The sequence below is a fragment of the Lontra canadensis genome, unplaced genomic scaffold, assembly GCF_010015895.1.
Source record: "Lontra canadensis isolate GAN:19392208 unplaced genomic scaffold, GSC_riverotter_1.0 scaffold153, whole genome shotgun sequence".
Taxonomy (NCBI): Eukaryota; Metazoa; Chordata; class Mammalia; order Carnivora; family Mustelidae; genus Lontra; species Lontra canadensis.
This window is the reverse complement of record NW_022631147.1, coordinates 2,261,825-2,282,702: the sequence shown is the minus strand read 5'-3', so window position 1 is coordinate 2,282,702 and position 20,878 is coordinate 2,261,825. Positions and strand designations below refer to the sequence as shown.

General features: G+C 38.7%; 1 protein-coding gene across 5 annotated transcripts in view; it reads right to left on the bottom strand.

Annotated features, from left to right (window-relative positions):
* Positions 1–20,878, bottom strand: part of LOC116859277 (cat eye syndrome critical region protein 2) — a 172,249-nt gene that overhangs the window by 33,541 nt on the left and 117,830 nt on the right. For 4 of the 5 annotated variants that reach the window (XM_032844394.1, XM_032844397.1, XM_032844393.1 and 1 more), the window contains exons 3-7: positions 6,731–6,914; positions 5,410–5,549; positions 4,569–4,673; positions 2,077–2,126; positions 1,190–1,359 (exon numbers count right to left, since the gene is read on the bottom strand). In XM_032844394.1, the coding sequence (XP_032700285.1) occupies positions 1,190–1,359; positions 2,077–2,126; positions 4,569–4,673; positions 5,410–5,549; positions 6,731–6,914 (649 nt within the window). Of the gene's footprint in view, positions 1–1,189; positions 1,360–2,076; positions 2,127–4,568; positions 4,674–5,409; positions 5,550–5,648; positions 5,704–6,730; positions 6,915–20,878 lie in introns of those variants that run through there. The other variant, XM_032844398.1, reaches the window with a different exon arrangement.

Below are 20,878 nucleotides of genomic sequence, written 5' to 3'. Positions count from 1 at the left end.
CGTCTCTATAAAATAGTTACTTTAAGAAAATCAGATTATGTGCTTTGATTCCTGGAAAAACTGACATGGTGGGTTGCAGATCACAAAAACTCAAGTATAATTATAGTATATGGAATTACTGCTAATGGGGAAATGCAGATTTTTTTTTTTGCTCATCCAAAAAATGTAATTCTTGAAGCACTATTTATAAGAGCCTACTATTAGAGCATGGTGACTTTCTACAATTTGTCCTTTCAAAGCATCAACCTACTTAAAAGTTGTAAGTATCACTGGATTCACAACAAATCAATAAAGCTCTTATTTTGTTTCTCCCTGGAGGTACTGCAGCAATTAATTGATACTTTTTCTATAGATCTCATTCACAGGTGGTCAAATTTTTCTGTTTCTACTAACATGTACATCAGAAGTATTAGAATTATTGAAATGAAATAAGCAAGTGAATGAAAATTGAGCCTCCACTACAGAAAAGACATTATATCAGGTGTTGTGGGGTTTCAAATGGTAAGACATGGGTTTCAATGGTAAGATCCAAAAAGGCTTAAACAACTCAAAATGGAAGTAAGTAATGAGAAGACATGTTAAGGAAGAAAATCTTAAAATTGGGAGAAACAGGATAGCTTGTGGAGAGCAGTATTCAAATGGGTTAGGAAGTAGAGAGGGAAAGATGCTCAAAGAAGGCATGCACAAGTGTGTATACAGGTGAAAATATAGAACATGTGGTTTATGAAACTATCACCTGGAGAAAGCAGCACATAGAGCTCACATGTGGAGCTGGCACTGGGACTAGAGAGACAAATAGTCTTCAGAGCTTGCTGCTTAGTTTGAGAGAGGACATCCCCCCCCACCGCCCCACTCCCAAAGGCTGCATATACAGAGAAGTATGCCAGGCTGATAGGAGACATACCTGGGGGGTCCCGGACCATTTCCTGGGGAATGCTGTGGGAGAAGGAAGGCTGGTTCCAGACTATGAAAAGCCATTTTAAGTGCTAGGGAGTGGGGGAGACAGAAGATTTCATGGGTAAGGAGAATATCCACAGTGAAGGAGAGTGCGTAGGATGAGGTCCCATTTTAACACTCCAGATGAGAGTGAAGGCTTGTACCATTTCCAGGAGACAGCAGAAATACACTCAAAAACTCTAATGAATCATCCTTAAATAATGCAGAGGAGAGGGATCGACTGTTTGCATACCTTCTGGGCAATCATGTTGCAGATCTCAGGCAGGAAGTCCTCACTGAGGAGCTTATAGAGCTGCCGTTCTCGAAGGGAGGTCCTTTCCCGAAAACTCTCAGTGACCTGTCTCCATTCTTCTTCTGTTTGGCACAGGAGCCACCAAGTGCCTTGACCTGGCCCTTGGGACCCTAGCAATGAAAAGGATGCGTTGATTAGATAAATCTCACTAGGACATTTTTTCTTACTTACTCTCAATTTCATTTCTACCCTGGGTCATGGTGAAAATGAAGGAATCCAAAAAAAGGATTTTAAGGTTCATAATATATAATTTTGATTTTCCTGTTTCTAACACCATTTACACCTAAAAATTAAGAATGCCTAATAGCAATACAACTGTAACTACTGTGACCTTTGTAATTACAGATTTTAATATCCTGGAAATGCTTAAATACACTTAATTTTCAAATGGTTTTGATTTGCACTTCTGTGGAGTCTTCCTTGTCTCATTTCTGCTGACATACTGTAATGTGATACTACCTCCCTCCCAGTTTTATGCAATTTGGATTACAGAACTGAAATCTAGGTTAGGAAACCAATACACTCCCTTGTACAGCACTTTACATTAGAAAGATAACTCTTTGAGAAGCTGCTCATTCATCCAAGGATTTGGTGCCCATTCCACTGTGCCAAGGTCAGAGGGCACAAGGGAAGATCTCCAGTTATCAATGAGATGGAGAGAGGGGCACAGGTGAAGTGTGACCAAGAAAGAACGGAACAAGGCTAACAAGAAGACAATACTGCATTCATCTTAACTGCTTTGCAGGACTCTGGAAAGTGAACTGCCATCATGATATAAATCGGTCATGTTTACTTAATCTTTTCTGAACTCTAACGAAAGTCATTACCATTTCTTGTCTGTGGTTCAGATGCCAAGGAGTTTTCTTCTTGCTTTTCACTGAAACACGAGAAAAGGAGGCACCAATTAAAACAAAGACATGTTCAAAATTGTTCTGTGCTCTCCCCCCCAACCAAGTTAGACCCAATTAATGTAATACATGGAGGGTGTTTGTTTCAACGGGATGATGTTTGGAGGAGGAATGACTCTACTGAGTAAAGCAAAATCAGGAGGTAGGTGTGTTGGTATAGAGAGGGAATCCAGTTAAATGCTAACATCCTATGTAACAGGAAAATATTAGGTTTCATAACAGCTTTTTGGAAACCAAATAGAGGAGTTAAGTATTAACAGTTAAATACCCCTACTTCCCCCCAAACTATGGGATTCTAACGTCCTCCTCCCTGATAAAGGCTATAATGAATTTAAGCCATACTTAATTTAACCTCCTATAAAGTAGCAGCTAAGAACACAGACTCTAATGTCAGACTGCCCCTATTGAGACCTGCCTCTTACCATGTGACCTCGGAAAGTTAATTAACTCCCTGTAAATGGGCTATAAATAATGTCTACCTACAGGGATGTTGAAGATTAAATTATTAAATACAAAAGTGTTCAGCACACTAGTGTTAAGCATCACTGCTGTTTGTATCGCTGAATCATGTAGGTGATCTGGACTTCTGTTTGTTTTCAATGATCTATAGCAGTACTGTTCCACAGAATGCTCTGTGAGAATGAAAATGTCCTCACTGTCGCTGTCCAACATCGCAGCTATGAACCACAGGTGGCTACTAAGTACTTGAAATGTGGTTGGTATGGCTGAGGAACTGAATGTTAAGTTTTATTTAATTAAAAAATATATAAATACTGTACTGGATACAGAGCTCTACAGAATAAAATCACCAGTAGAGGGTAGTACAAGTCCACATATGCTGAAAATGATTTTATATTCCAACGATAAGGTACCTTAATTGTTAGTACTTAATAGGGAAGTGGAAATGGGTCTAAAAAAACAGCTTTCTAAATCTGTAAGAAAATGGAGATTGCTAACAAAATCCTGCAACAGATGTCATGTGCACAGAACATAATTATAGGACACTTCTCACAAAATGGACAGGAGGAAAGCCATACTCTGTAGTCAAATTTCTGGAAAGTTAAGTGAACACTAATTCTTAGATTTTTTTTTTTTTTTAAAGATTTTATTTACTTATTTGACAGACAGAGATCACAAGTAGACGGAGAGTCAGGCAGAGAGAGAGAGGGAAGCAAGCAGGCTTCTTGCTGAGCAGAGAGCCCGATGCGGGACTCGATCCCAGGACCCTGAGATCATGACCTGAGCTGAAGGCAGCGGCTTAACCCACTGAGCCACCCAGGCGCCCCTAATTCTTAGATTTAAAAGAAAAAAAAATCCTGACTCATGTATTTATAATCCAATTCCTAGAAACCAATACTTCTTAGTAATTAATAAGCAACAATAAGAAATCTGGCCTACTTCAAGCATTTAGATTTAGTAGTTCTACAATTTAGAGGGAAGAAGCGGTTTGTGCTCTGTTACTAGAAATTTTAAGAATATGACCTAATTTCCAGAAGGTATATTTATACACTATAAGCCAGATCTTCAAAAAAAAAATTTTTTTTCAAAAATATTTTATTTATTTGACAGAGACACACAGTCAGAGAGGGAACACAGCAGGGGGAATGGGAGAGGGAGAAGCAGGCTTCCCGCTGAGCAGGAAGCCCAATGCGGGGCTCCATCCCAGGACCCTGGGACCATGACCTGAGACAAAGGCAGACGCTTAACAACCCAGGCGCCCCTCAAAATTCTTGTATTGAGATTCACGTAGTGGAATTTCCTAAAAGATCATGCATAATGTATAAAATAAAATTTCCCAAATGTAACAGAATCTTCTTCCTTGCTAAAGTTAAATATAAAATAAAGAGTATAAAATGTTTAAGATATTACCTATTCTTTACCATAGGAAATTTTATTCTAAATTCTAAATACAATAAAGCAAATGTGCTACTAAATTCTGCTCATAGGGAAAGAATTAACTCTTAAACTTATATGTGATATATAATCCTATTAAAATGCTGATTATTAGTGAGCGTTAATCAGAATTAACTTGCTCTGTACTCCAATGAAAAAAATGTGTGATACAACCAATTTTGAAAGTTAATATATATTGAGCACTTTCTGTGGGTCATCACAGTTTTCAGTCTGTTACACTGACACATTCATTATCCTGTTCAATCTAATCCTTATTATTAGTAGTATCCCTATTGTCCCATAAAAGAATAGGCTTAGAGAGAGTAGGTCATGCAGATAGGGCTTCCTGAGTGCACATTTAGTAATTTCATGAGGATTCAGACCCCGGTCTCTATCATCTAAGTCCCATATCCTTCCCATGGCACAAGGGAAAATCAGGGATGAAAGAACAAGTGAAATTAAGGTGCCTTGTAAGCATGCAGGTTTATGAGTGGCACAGACCAACATGAATGTCTTACTTCACTAAAATTTCCTCCTGTAGTTTCTTCCGTTTTGGGGGTCTTCCTCTTCTTTTTCCTGTTTTCCCAGGAACAGCAGAGACATTTTTTTGTCCTTCACTTTCCCTAAGAAATAGTATATTAAATGAAAATGTTTTGTAATAGAATTTATGCATTACATATGTTTTTTAAATTAACAACTAGAGTTTTTCTGGTCATGAGTTCATTATAAAGGATTAAATGCACTGGTTATAGGGAAAGAGTAGAATGACTTCCTGTCTTCTCTTATTAGCATAAGAAAAACCAACATTTTACAATATTAAAATCTGAGTATAAACTAACACACTTCCCTAATAGTTAATGAATAATGAATGAAGCCAAAATAAAGTAAGACAGCATCATCATCCTGGGACACTGTGGAAACAAGGTCTCCTCAGTTAGGAAGGCTCACATTTCAGGCATTCTTTAAGGGCCTTCTAGTCCTACACTGATGCAGCAGATCATTAATTCTAGTAGAAAAAAAGGAGTCCTCAAGAACGGATTACAAAAGGACAACTGCTGCCGTGAGTGACTACACAGCTGGTGACTTAGTGTAGACAGTGGTCCGTGCTAAGGGCAAAAAGGACTCCTCAGGTACCTCAAATCAAGCACCTAATTTCCAAACAACAAGATCTTTCACCACTCTGATAGCAGAGGCTGCGTTATGAATTATTTTTTATTTTTGTATGAAATAACTCCTTGCCAACTCTTGACAGGCAGGCTGTTATATCTAATTCCTTCATAAGAAAAAAAAATCTGTGCTGCAAAATTCTGATATATTTTTGTAGAGTAGCTATCACAACCCTGACCTCAAAGATTGTACCTGCTCAACGAGAGTTCTCCATTGGATTTTCCTTGCACTGGGTCCTCCTTATACATTCGTGTTCCATAGAAATACCAATAGAGTGCCCCTGAATTGTCTTCACCCAATGGTTCCACACGGAGACTGTCTGCATCCAAACCCTGGGTAGAAGAATAGGGAAAAGAGGTTTGGGGAAATAGGAAACAAAACAAAACAGGAGAAAACCAAAATGAGGATTCAAAATTTATAGTCATATGTACCTCATATTTTAAAATGCCTAAGCATCTTAGGCAGCGTTCAATCAGGGCACATGAAACACAGAGAAAATGGGAAGATGGTACCTTCCTTGAAGAGCAGGATATGGAAATATTTCAAATACTTCCCATCCCCATCATTGCCCACATTTCACCAACAAAACAAAACAGGAAACAAAAAGGAGTTTTGAGGAACATATTATATATTTGGTTTGGACTTATGTGTGCATCAACAAAAGGAAAAGACAATTACAACGGAGTAGAATCCAATGTTGTAAAAACTTTGCCCCACACGAATCTCTGTTATAGCACCATCGTAACCTACAGTAAACTCTTATTCTAGCTGAGATCCAGCAATACAGCTCCCAAATTTACTGCAGGGTCTGACATATTTTGGCCTTCCCACTGCTATTCAAGAACTTGAATTCTCAGCAAAGACTGTGCTTAAATTGCACAATGATTTTATACCGTGTCCATGAGAGGGCTAAACTGAGAAGTTGTCAACACATTTCATCATTTCTGACTGAACAGGATTAGACACTGACCTCCCTATGAGTAAAAAGCAATAGTCCACATCCTCCCTCTGAGACAGACTTCTAAAAGAGACAACAGTAGAATCAGAGGGAAGATATCTACATCTTCCTTCTCCAACACATATTTTGTAATGCATTGAGTATGTACATAGGTATATACAGGGATGACCTTCACTCACACGTCGGATGAAGTCATTATAGTTTACAATAAATATTTCAATTATGCTAAATCCAATTTTAGACCTTAGGAAATAAAATTCAGTGGCTAATTTAGTTGCAATTTTGGCCCATGACTGGGAGAATAAATAGGTACCTCTAACTGTTCCTTTGTCAGCTGGAACTCAGTCATGTAAAGAAAGAAAACCAAACTAGAAATTAAACCAAGATAACACACAATCATCTATCTAAATGTATGGCTTGGAATTCTCTGGCTACAGTGGTCATTGTATACATTTTTATTGTCAATGAATTCTGGCTTTTCTTATTATCTTCAGATTTTATATCTGATTGCTGGCCTTTTGTTTGCTCTAGGAAAAGGGCTTATTAGTTAAGCACCTTGAGAAGATCGAAGACATCATCTGCATCTAGCCGATAATCACAGAGGCGGTGCAGGATTTCGACACGAGTACGAAGGGGCAGGTCTTGGAAACTGGCTTCTCTCAAAGGGTTAGGCTTCCCTTCTTCAAGCTCCCAGCGGTAGTTGATAATGTCCTCTAGGTAGCTGTGGAATGTCTGAGGCCTAAACAAATGGCCCCAAACACAAAAATACATTAATATAAAACACAGGGGATGAGTGGGAAAAGTGGAAAGAACTGGTAGTTTAACAGCTGACAAATCTTAAACAGAAAGCAGGAAATAAAAAAGCAATAATAGAAAAAGGGTCTGAAAGCCCCTACTGAAGTTTAATGCTATTGTACTATCTACTTGGACCAAATGCTGTCAAATTCCAAAGATGATAAATATGTTAAGCGGGTTTCTCACAGAAAAGATCACTTTACTTTAAACCACAAACCGCATATTCTGGTCAATATGTAAAAGTTTTAATAACCAATGGTATAGATTGTGAAACTAAGGCAAGTCTTACCTTTGCTCATGCAATTAAAGAGACTATACAGTTTGAATGGACAGCAGTTCAAAACTAGGTCCACAACGTTTGCCCAGCCTAATTAATTATATTTCAAGTTAAGAATTAGAGGTCAAAAAAAGTTGTCTAGATTACAAGCAGCTTACTTCAATATGCAACTATAATCTTACATTCTGTTACATAATCTTTAAGATTTGTTAAAAAAAATACTGTATTCTTGGGGCACCTGGGTGGCTCAGTGGGTTAAGCCTCTGCCTTTGGCTCAGGTCATGGTCTCAGGGTCTTGGGATTAGCCCTGAGTTGGGCTCTCTGCTCGGCAGGGAGCCTGCTTCCTCCCACTTTCTGCCTGCCTCTCTGCCTATTTGTATAGCTCTCTCTCTCTGTCAAAAACAAAACAAAACAAAACAAAACAAAACAAAAACTGTATTCTAAATTTTGAAGATTTTTTTCTACAGGGAACATTTAAGACAGTTTGATGGCAACCTAAATTTTTCCTGATTAGTTTGACAGGCAATTTTATAACTTCATTTTGAGTAGTACCCAAATGTGCCTTGTATAATATAATAAAGAGCTGTTTAGTTGTTAGATGATTATTCTCCCTCAACTTTTTTTTTTTTTTGGAAGTTTTTATTTATTTATTTGAGAGAGTGAGCAATTGAGAGAGAGAGCATGAGCAGGGGAGGAGCAGAGGGAGAGGGAGAAGCAGATTCCCCACTGAGCAGGAAGCCCAATGTGGGGGCTTGATCCCTGGACTCCAGAAACATGACCTAAGCCAAAGGTAGACACTTAACTGACTGAGCCACTCAGGTGCCCCCCCCCAATTAATGAATCTGGGTATAATCTCACCTATTCGTGACTTAATTTTGTAATTTTTAAAAAGAGGCATGTACCATGCTGAATGACAATCTGTGGTAGTTATATTTGCAGAAGAAGTCAGAGGAAATATTCATGGCAAAAAAAATCAAAGAGCCTTATGCAAACAATAACTTAAACATTTTGATTTTCAAAGAGAGAAGAAACTACTTCCTTACTACTGATCCTTCAACTGGGGGAAATGTGAACATGCTAGTTTACCAAGACGCAGCATAATGTCTCTAACATCAAGGCTCTCAGGCACCTGATTTGACTGCAGTATCTACATTCAAAGTCTGAGCACGGACATGTGAATACCTGGCTTGAACCTTACTGGGTATGCACCGGCTTCCTCTCTACTGCCTACAAAGCTGGGAAGCTGGTGCTGCCCCTTCGGGAGGGAGGAGCTGGGCAAAGAACACATCACAAAGTCAAAACCAGTGTGACAATGGTGAATTTGAAAATAAAATGGGGTGTATTTTTTAAATTGCTTTTTAGTAGCAAGGAGTATGAAGACAATAACTCTTTGGTAATATATGCCTTTACCATATGCATGCTACACTCTGCTACACTTTCTAAAGCACACCAAATACCCCAAGTAACAAGGCATGTTTTTCCTGCAGTAAAATAAAATATGGAATCTATGATATTGAGACATTTTCAGAATGGCAGCTTCGCTGGGGGATGTGGCAGGAGGCAGGCTGGGTCAGGCTAGGGATAGGGAAAGTTCTAATTCTAGTGTGAGGCAAAGGAAGCACCAGCATACCAATCCTGCAACACTGAATGTGTATAAACAGTGTTGTTCTTTGTGCCTACAGTCTGTCTGAAAGCCTCTACTTGTCTCAAAGTGCATGTTTGAGATTCCTTTCCAATAGCCCTATTATCCTACTCGGTTTCAATTACATGGCTTTTGCTAAAGGTTTTCTTAAGACATCTCCATACTACCTTACCAAGAGATATTTGAGGGCTTAGAATTCAAGATAATTCATTTTCCTTGTATAAAGATAAACCTCCTCATATAAATCTACATCTGTTTCTTCAAACATCAGAAATTCAAAGAGGGGAAATAAATTCTAAGAGCATTTGAAACAAAAAGGCTGCAGGAAGCCAAAAATCAGGCTAACACTTTCTACTTGGTGGTTCTTAATCTTCTATATGACATAACACTCTTGGAATATTATGCCTCCATCAGAAAGGATGAATACCCAACTTTTGTATCCATATGAAGGAAACTGGAGGAGATTATGCTGAATGAAGTAAGTCGAGCAGGGAGAGTCAATTATCATATGGTTTCACTTACTTGTGGAGCATAAGGAATAACATGCAGGACATTAGGAGTAGGAAAGGAAAATGAATGGGGGAAATCGAGTGGGGGACGAACCATGAGAGACTGGACTCTGAGAAACAAACTGAGGGTTTTGGAGGGGAGGGGTGCGGGGGGTTAGCTGAGCCTGGTGGTGGGTATTAAGGAAGGCACATACTACATGGAGAACTGGGTATGGTACACAAACAGTGAATCTTAGAACACTGAAAAAATAAAATTAAAAAAAAAAAAATCTGATGAGGACCATGTACTCTCTCACCCCGAAAAATGAGCACACACACAATTCTGTATGCACTTTCAGATTTTGCTACTCAAAGGAAGCAAAGGGCACTATGCTGCTGAAGACTGCTGGAACATTCCTGACTTACTCATCTATACAGCTCAGTGCAATTCTCTCTTAATGACTAAAATACCTTTCATCTTTCTTTTTTTTTTTTCTTCTAAGATTTTATTTATTTATTTGACAGAGAGATCACAAGTAGGCAGAGAGGCAGGCAGAGAGAGAGGAGGAAGCAGGCTCCCTGCTGAGCAGAGAGCCTGATGCGGGGCTCGATCCCAGGACTCTGAGATCATGACCTGAGCCGAAGGCAGCGGCTTAACCCACTGAGCCACCCAGGCGCCCACCTTTCATCTTTCTGAAATTATTTTGAATTATAATAAAATGTCTCAATAGAATATAGTTAACAGAAAGATCAAACTAACCAAAGGTTATGAACATATCCAGGTTCACTTTGTTTCTTGTCTGAAAAAGTTCCAAATGCTTTAAAATTTAAAATTAAATGATATTTTCCTTATCATAACTTGTGCGGGAGAGAGAGAGAATATGTGATTATCACCTTTCAAACTCCCAAAATTAGCTATTTCTTAGAACTCAAGCACTATGCTTCTGAGAGTACATGCTTCTGCAGGTGGGACGAATGTTGACAAGGGTGGCAGGACCTCAGTAAAGTCCGTAATACAAGTCTCAGCTGGCTGGAGCTGGCAGAACTCTTGACCACGTAACTTGTATTAACTGATCTCCAACCTACACTAAATGATCACAGATGAAAAGACGACTCTTGGGGCACCTGGGTGGCTCAGTCATTAATGGTCTGCCGTGGGCTCAAGTCATGATCCCAGAGTCCTGGGATCGAGACCTACGTTGGTCTCCCTGCTCAGCAGGAAGCCTGCTTCTCCCTCTCCCACTCTTCCTGCTTGTGTTTCTTCTCCTCCTTTCTCTGTCAAATAAATAAATAAAATATCTTTTTAAAATTCTTTAAAAAAAAGATTTTCTTTGACAGAGAGAGAGAGCACAAGTAGGCAGAGCGACAGGCAGAGGGAGAGGGAGAAGCAGGCTCCCTGCTGAGCAGGGAGCCAGATGAGGGACTTGATCCCAGGACCCTGGGATCTTGACTTGAGCTGAAGGCAGCCGCTTAACCAACGGAGCCCCCCAAGCAACCAAGAAATAAAATCTTAGAAAGGAGGGAAAAAAAAAAAAAAGAAAAGAAAAAGAAGAAGGAAAAGAGGACTCGAGTTCTTTGAGGCCTGTGTTGGTTCTTTGAGACATGAAAGGCTATCTGTAGTCTACATGCAGGGGAACAATTTAGACAGTCATCAGGGGTAGCACAATGGAGACCTAAATGAAAAACAACAACAACAACAACAACAAAACAAAAAAAAACATTCCTTCCACTGCCTACAACACTCTGTGAAGTAGATAAAATATGTGTGAACAGTTAAGCTACATGAGTACATGAACACTGGAGTGTGAGAAAGATTTTGGTTCCAAGTGAAGAACTAAAAGGCTTTATAAGAGTATCTGATAAAGTGTTTATTCTTAAAGATCATAAAAAGACCCAGAACAAAAAAATTTAAATAACTACTCTTCTCTAGGGCCATGTAATGGCTGCTGTACTCAACATATCCTAAAATCATATTGAAAGCTGCAATCAGTTAAAAATCAGGGTAATATTAAATTAAAGGAAAATAGGACTAAAATACAAAATGTATCTTTTAGAAGAGAAACATATATATAATATAGATTTTATAAGACGTTTATGAATGCTTATTTTGGGTAACAGAAAAGCACTAAAAGTCAACCTGAAATCAAAATGTAACCATCCTTAAAAAAGATGAAATACGTTTTTGAATGGAAGCCACATGGGAACCTAAATACTACTGGTATTAATTGGGAAAACTGAAGTGTCACGTGTAAGTTGTGAAAAGGTACAAGAAGAATTCTGCATAGCTGGGGCACCTGAATGGCTTTATTGGTTGAGCAGCCAACTCTTGATTTCAGCTCAGGGCATGAGCTCAGGGTTGTGAGATCGAGACCTATGTGGGGCTCAGTGCTCAGCAGGGATCTGTTGGGAGATTCTCTCCCTTTCCCTCTGAACCTACTGGGCTAGTGCACACATGCTCTCTCTTTTTCAAATAAATATATCTTTAAAAAAATCTGAATAGCTTCTGATAATTTAAGGATTAAAATCTGTTAGCTCTAGAGCCACTAAAATATGCACAAACACAAAACCAACAGAGGAAATGAAGTACTAACAAAAATAATAAAAAAAGAAAGCACTTAAGGGCCAAAAGAGGAACAAAAATCAGAACAAGATGCTCAACATCATCAGTCACTTGAAAATACAAATCAAACCCACAATGAGATATCACCTCACACCCACAAGGACAGCAAAAATTAAAAGACAGATAATAATAAGCCTGTGATGTGGAGAAATTGGAACCCCCATACACTGTTGGTGGGAAAGGGAAATGCTGTAGCTACCTCAGAAAAGTATGGCAAGCTACTCAAAAAATTAACAGAACTACTATATGACTCAACTATTCCACTTCTAGGTATACACTTAAGAGAAATGAAAACAGGCATCCATACAAAAATATGTACACAAATGTGCATATACAGCAGCATAATTTACATGAGCCAAAAAGCTGAAACAATGCAAATGTCTATAAACTGATGGATAAAATATTTTTCAGCCCTAAAAAGGAATGAAGTAGTTGATTCATGCTACAACACAGATAGCCCTGAAAACATTATGCTAAGTCAAAGCCAGACACAAAAAAGCAAATAGTGTATGACTACCTTATAACAGATACCTAAAACAGGAAAAAATCTGCCTAGTATTAGAGGTTGGAGGAGATGGGGAGTGACAACCAACAGATATTAGGCATCTTTTGGGAGTGTTAAAAATGCTCTGGAATTAGTGGTGATGATTACAGAGTTTTGTGAATATACTAAAAACCAATAAATTGTACACTTAAAAAAAAAAACGCGCAGAAGAATAAGTTAGAAACCAATCGTACCAACTGCATTAACTATAAATGGATGAAACGTCCCAACTAAAAGTCAGAAATTCTCAGACTGAGTGAAAAAAAGCAAGACCAACTATAGGTTATCATCTGTAAGATACTATTTAACCATAAAAATACAAACAATAGAAGGAGAGAAAATTAGGCAGAATGATAGGTATTAGGGAGAATGAAAATTAATAACAAAGTAGTTTGAAGAAGACAAAAGGCCAATTCACCAGGAATACATAACAAGGCTACATGTATGTATCTTACAACAGTACCTCAAAATTCACGGAACAAAAAATGACAGAAGGAAAGGCAGACAAATCCACAAGTATAGGCAAATATTTTTAACATCTTTCTAATTAATATGCCAAGTAGACAAAAGAACCATTGAGGACAGAGATCTCAAAAATACTACAACATGACCCAACCGACATTTACAGAATACTATACATAAAAACTGCAATATATTCTTCTCAAGTGCATATGAAATGCTCACTATGATAAACTAGATGCTGGGACATACAATAAGCTTCAATAATCTTAAGCGATTGAAATCTCATGGAGTAGATTATCAGAACACATGTAAATTAGGAATAAAAACACTAAGATATCCAGAAATTAAACAACACACACTTTTATAACCCAAGGATCATGGAAGAAATATAAAAATAAAGCAGAACATGTTTCAAATGATAATGAAACTACAGTATATCAAAGCAGCCAAGCGCTGCTTAGAAGTTACAGTTTTAAATATCTGAACTGAAAGGGTAAAAGGTCTCAAATAGTACTGTGACTAAAGAAAAGAAGAGCAAACTATAAAGTAAACAGAAGAAAATAATAAAAACAAGAAATCAATAAAGTAGAAAACAAGTGAACAGTAGGTCAAGTAAAAAGTTGATTCCTTAACAAATGTTTGAAAAGTTGATAGACCTGCAGAAAGAATAAAGAGGGAGAAACAACAAATTATATATCAGGAATGAGAAGTGGAGCTATCACTGCAAATCACATATTAAAAGCAGAAGAGAACACTATGAACAGCATTATGGGAAAAATTTTACAACTTCATTAGAGTAGACAAATTCCTTGAAAAACACCAAATAACTTACAAAAAAGGACTTAAGAAATAGAATACCTGGACAGACTTCATCTATTCAAGAAAGTGAATCAATAATAATCAAAAGCTGGCACAAAGAAAACTACAAACTCAAAGGTTTTCAGTGGTCAATTCTTCCAAATATTTGAAGAAATATTTTTAATTTTACTTGTCAGAGAGTGAGACAGAGAGAGTGAGCACAAACAGGGGGCATGGCAGGTAGAGAAAGAAGCAGGCAGGGAGTCTGATGCAGGACTGGATCCCAGAACCCTGAGAACATGACATGAGCTGAAGGCAAACGTTTAAGTAACTGAGCCACCCAGGCGTCCCTCAAGGACGTATTTGAAAGAAATCACACAAACTGTTTCAGAAAACAGGGGAGAACACATCTCAATCCTTGCATCAAAATCTGACAGATATAGAACATAAAACTAGACCATTATTCCTCATGAACATACATGCAAAAATCCTCAACAAATTATCAAGCAAATCACATTCAGCAATACACAAAGGAAGCAACACTTCTTATTTAATGGTGAAAGACTGAACACTTTCCCCTTATAATTAAAAGAATATATATTGAGGGACACATGGTGGCTCAGTCAGTTAGGCATCTGCCTTTGGCTCAAGTCATGATCCCATGGCCCTGGACTGAGCCCTGTCTCTGGCTCCCTGCTCAGCATTGGTGGGGGGGGGGGGAATTGCTTCTCTCTCTCCCTCTGCTTCTCCCTCAGCTTGTGTTCTCTCTCTCTTTCACTGTTTCAAGTAAACAAATAAAATTTAAATAAATTTGTTTTAATTATTTATTTGAGAGAGAGAGGGCACAAGAGTGGGGTGAGGGCCAGAGGGAGAAGGAGTCTCCCTGCTCAGCAGGGAGCCCGAAGCTGGGCTTGATCCTGACATTCCAGGATCATGACCTGAGCCAAAGGCAGACACTTAACCAGCTGAGCCACTCAGATGCCCCAATAAAGAAAATCTTGGGTGGGGGGGGCGGAATATATACTGGGTCTTTGCCAGTAGAGTAAGACAAATATAAGGGACATAGAATGGAGTGGAGGAAGCAAAGTTGTTTTTAACTGTAGACTACATAAAAATCAACAGAAAGCTACAACAAAACCAGTAAAACTAAACAGTGAATTCAGGAAGATTGTAAAAACATGGTTGGGGCACCTGGGTGGTGAGCGGGTTAGGTGTCCAACCCTTGGTTTCGGCTCAGGTCATTATCTCATGGGTGGTAATTGGCACCTGGGTGGCTCCGTAGGTTAACCATCTGCCTCTGGCTCAGGTCATGATGCTGGGGTCCTGGGATAAAGCCCCAGGTCAGGCTCTCTGCTCAGCAGGAGTCTGCCTCTCCCTCTCCTGCTCCTCCCTGCTCATGTTCTCTGTCTCAAATAAATAAATAAAATATTCTTTAAAGGTATTTTATTTATTTATTTGACAGACAGAGAGCACAAGTAGGCAGAGAGGCAGGCAGAGAAAGAAGTGGGGAAGCAGGCTCCCCGCTAAACAGAGAGCCTGATGTGGGGCTTGATCCCAGGACCCTGAGACCATGACCTGAGCTGAAGGCAGAGGCTTTAACCCACTGAGCCACCCAGGCGCCCCATCAAATAAATAAATAAAATCTTAAAAAAAAAAAAAAAAAAAAATCTCATGGGTGGTGAGATCAAGCCCTGCAGAGGGCTCCATGTTTAGCAGAGAGACTGCCCGAGATTCTCTCTCTGCCTCTCTCCCCAGTCTCTTTCTAAAATAAGTAAATCTTATAAAAACATGGTCAATATACAAAAATCAACAGCATTATATGCATACTGGAAAAAAAAATAGGAAATAAAATTTGGGAGGCACTGGATGGCTTAGTTGGTTAAGCGACCAACTAATTCTTTTGGCTCAGGTCACGATCTCATGGGTGGAGACACGAGTGCCACGTTGGACTCTGCACTGAATGCAAAGTATGCTTTAAGTTTCTCTTCCTCTGCCCCTTCCAACTCTGGTACCATGCACACGTGTGCCCAGGCGCACTTGCTCTCAATAAACAAATGCACACAAAAGATAAAAATTTTAATGTAATTCCACTTACAGTATCATCAAAAATATCAACTACTTAGAAGCAAATGGAAAGCTGCTTCAAAGTTTTCACTGTGAAAACTAAAAAGATATTATTGAAATTAAAGAAAATAAACAAATAATGAAACATATATATCATGATTAAGGGCAGGGAAATTCAATGTTGTTCAAAATGTCTACTGTCCTAGCAGGATGCTTCCTCCCCTCTCCGTCACCAAAATGTTGTTTTAAAATTTCTATGGAAATGCACACGAACTTAGAATAGTAAAAACAATGAAAAAAAAAAATTTCTGCCCAAAGTTGGAAAACTTACTAATACCAGACAATCTGGTATTTGTGTAAATATAAGACATACAGATCAATGGAATAGGGGAGAGTCCAGAAAGGTACCGAATATATACGATATCCATATGGAAAAAAAAAAAGAACACTGACCTTCTCCCTCACACCCAGTATAAATATTAATTCAAAATGCATCATAAGGCCAACTGCTAAAACTGAAACAACATCTAGGAGAAAACTTTCTTGACATTATGGTAGGTCCTGATGTTGTTAGTAGGAATATAAATGACTCACAACTACTTAGAAAATAGTCTGGCAGTTTCTTTACTCTTAAAATTCCCAAGAAAAGTGAAAACATATGCCCACAAAAACATTTGTATGCAAATGTTCATAGCTGCTTTACGCATGACAGAAGCAAAATGTAAGTCCATCAACTAGTGGACATATAAATTGTGACACATTTCTCCAGCGGAATAAAATTCAGATTTCCTCTCCCCATAATGGAACAAACTACTGATACAAACAGCAGTATCAATGACTATCACACATTATGCTGACTGAAAGAAACACGACACCAGAGTACATACTGTATGATCCCACCCATATAAAATTCCCAAATAAGGCAAAACTTACAGTGATAAAAATCAGATCACTGACTGCCTGGGGTACAATGTGGAGGGGTGGGGATACATTTAATGGCAAAGTGCACCTTCTGCAGAGATGAAAATGTCCTATTATCTTGAATAGGATGGTAACAACATGGTGTACTCTCTGTCCAAAAAAAAGCCTGTACCCTTGAATTGTGCAAGTTTTATTGTATCTATATCTAAATTGCATCTTAATAAAGATGAGTTTACATTGACTCATTTCACATAAGTATTGTAATTTTCAAAAAGATAAATAATATTTCTACAGAAGGCAGATGGGACCCCCAAGTACTAAATGGTTAAGAGTCTTTCAAGAATCTATTATAGAATCTTAGGTATATAATTAATGCTGAGAAGTAAAGTTTATGACTGTTATGAGTTTCTATTTTGAATATTTTATTTATTTATTTGACAGAGATCACAAGTAGGCAGAAAGGCAGGCAGAGAGAGAGGAGGAAGCAGGCTCCCTGCTGAGCAGAGAGCCCGATGTGGGGCTCGATCCCAGGATGCTGGGATCATGACCTGAGCCGAAGGCAGAGGCTTTAATCCACTGAGCCACCCCGGCACCCCATAAGTTTCTATTTTGAGTGGGAGCCACAAGACAGCGAAACAAAGACCACACTGAAGCACAGTTTAGTCTAGGTAATCAAAAGAGCACTCTAAAGTGATAATAGGGAAAAAAGATCTTTTGGTGTCAACTATCATCATAATGAGCATTTAATGGAGGACATTTTTATAGGGCTTAAACCATTGCTCAGGACATTGTTTGATACAATCCTATCTTCACTTTGACAGCTAAGAGCAAACCAGACGTTCCTGATTTCCAGTCCCAGGCTCAATTAGGTTAGGGTACTTCTCAATGAAGAAAAAGAAATGCTACAGAGAGCAACCAGCTGATGAATCCCATTTCAGTACCTACAGGATTTTTATTGATAGAGGTCCATAAAACCAACTCCTAGAATTGTAATTCCAGGGAGAATAACAGGAGGAAAAGTACGGAGTGTTTCAACAGCAATAAAAAGTATGTTACTAACACAAAGTCTGTTACTCTCCTTTTTTTTTTTTTAAAGATTTCATTTATTTATTTGACATGCAGAGATCACAAGCAGGCAGAGAGACAGTCAGAGAGAGAGGAGGAAGCAGGCTCCCTGCTGAGCAGAGATGCTGATGTGGGGCTTGATCCCAGGACCCTGGGATCATGATCTGAGTCAAAGGCAGAGGCTTTAACCCACTGAGCCACCCAGGCGTCCCTGTTACTCTCCTTTTAAGTTTATATACTGAGTGGGGTAAATCAGCAAAGAAACTGCAAAGACAAAACAAAATAAACAAGAACCCATGTGTCTGCCATCAAGCTTAAAAAACAGAAAATTAGTCATTCCCTAGGTTAGTGGAACTTTAAGGATGGTACTGGACCAGTACATCAGCATCATCTAGAACCTATAAAGAATGTAAATTCTCAGCCCCATCTCAGCCTATGGAATTAGATAGAATTACACAGCAGTAGGACCAGCAATCTGTCTTTAAACAAGCCATCTGGTTGATTCTGATATTCCTTAAGGTTTGAGAATCACTCCCTTAGATGTTATCATTTACTTATCCCTAACTATAGTAGTCTCCCTTCCTACCAGGTAGAATCACTTTCTTGAACTGTGGTAATCAGTGCCTTGATTTTCTCTTTCTTTTTTTAAATGAGAGAGAATGTGCTAGCACAAGTTGGGGGGAGGGAGGGGCAGAGTGAGAGGGAGAAGTAGACTCCCTTTTGAGCAAAGAGCTTGACATAGGGCTGGATCTCAGGACCCTGAGATCATGGGCTGAGCCAAAACCAAGAGTTGGCTCCTTAACCCACTGAGCCACCCGGGCACCCTTACCTTCATTTACTTTATAAATTTCCCACATATATTTATCCTCATTTAATTTCCTTGTTTTACATTTACAGGAACATATCACTGGTCCATACGCTTCTGTGAATTGCTTTATCTGCTCAACAATTTTTTCTGGCCTGATTTATCCATGGTTATGTAGATAGCTATGATATGGCTGACCCTTAGCTCCTAGAGGCCACTGCAGTCCCCAGCCAAGGGAGCTTTCCCAACATGGTTGCTTACTTCATCAAAGCAATTTTACAGCATCTGAAAACAAGACGGAGTCCTATACAGTATAAAAGAATCAGGGGAGTGATACCCCATCAGCGTTCCCAAATTTTACTGGTTAGGAGCAGATCCTACCCACACTTAAGGGGAAGGGATCACACAAAGGCACAGAGGATCCCACAGATTTCTGGGGACCCTCCCCAGAGCCCAACTGCTGCACCTAGCCCCCACTCAGATGCAGCAGTCCTGTCCTTATTTGTGGTTTCACATCCCACAGTTTCAGTTAGCACAGGTCTGAGCAGAAGACCCCCTTCTGACTTAACAACAGTAGCCCAATGCTACATCACTCACCTCATTTCCTCATGTAGGCATCTCATCATCTCATATCATCCTAAGAAAGGTGCATACGGTACAGTGAGACATTCTGCATCGTGTTGTGTGTGCATATTCATGTTAACTTTAATCACAGCAGACTGTTACAATTGCTCTATTTTATTGTTACTGGGATCAGTCTTTTACTGTGCTTATTTAAGTATTTATTTAAATTTCAGTTTTTACTATGCCTAATTTATAAATTAAACTTTGTCATATACATGGTTCAACAGGTTCAATACTATCAACAGTTTCAGGCATCCACTGGGGGTCTTGGAACATATCCTCTGCAGAGGAGGAAGGGTGACATGACCACTCTTCCTTGGTAATAAAACGAACAAATTCCTGAAAAACTTGTACAGCTGTTTTATTCTAAACATCTCCCAGGCACAACAAATTCCTAAACAATATAAATAATACCAAGCCAAACCAAAGATTGGCACTGAATCCCACCGTGCTACCCGGACACTGTTTAGACATATGTGAGAGCAAATATCACAACAGCACACAATGGGGCATGTGTGGAAAAGAGGCTCCTATCACTTAGATACAGCTTTGCCGCTTAAGTTTCCTCACAAGTTAAAAAAAAACAAATTGTACAAATGATAAAGTTCCTTTTACTTCAAAGACATTGATTCTGCATTGCAGATTAGTTTGAGATTTGAGCCCACAGATGTAAGTCAGGTGGTTGTGAACCTGGCTGAGAAAATATTAACTTTTAACTAGCCTCTACCTGAAATTTTACATTCTGTTCAATTATGAAGGTAGGGGGAAAACAGTAGCATATTTGTTTCTTGTGAAAAGAAAATATTTTCACATCACATGACAGGTACCATAAATATCTCAATATAACCATTTAGAATCACGAATACTTAAAAGATTAAGATACTAATCTTTTTTTTTTTTTTTTTTTTTTTTTAGGATTTTGTTTATTTATTTGACAGAGAGAGAGAGATCACAAGTAGGTAGACAGGCAGGCAGAGAGAGAGAGGGGGAAGCAGGATGTGGGACTCAATCCCAGGACCCTGAGACCATGACCTGAGCCAAAGGCAGAGGCTTAACTCACTGAGCCTCCCAGGCACCCCAAGATTAAGATTCTAATGTTAAGAAACAAAGTCTGTTACTAGAGCATGTTAATGAATTAATAAAAAACACATTACTGTATCAAAAATTTGTTTTATTAAAATTTTACTAACCATATTTCAGTATAATTGGTCAAGCTGTAATCCTATGTATTTTGCGGTTTCAAATCATATTCTCAGATGAGGTCAGGTCCACAGACTTTATTAGAATGCCAAAAAAGCATACAGCTCAAAAATAGTTAAAACTCCTTATTTTAGACGAAAACCTCTTTCTTTAACTTTTCTTTTAAATCGTTTATAGCATAGGGCTGTGGGTAAGAGCAGGAGATCTAGGATTACACTGCTAGGGACAAATCTGTGCTATATCAATTACCATCCGTGTAACCTTAGACAAGTTATTTAACCCCTCTGTGCCTCAAATTCCTCATCCTTATTAGATGGATGAGAAAGGAATTTATATTAGACATTATAAGGATTAAATAAGAGTTACTGAAAAACATTTACAGCAGTGCCCAGGATAGT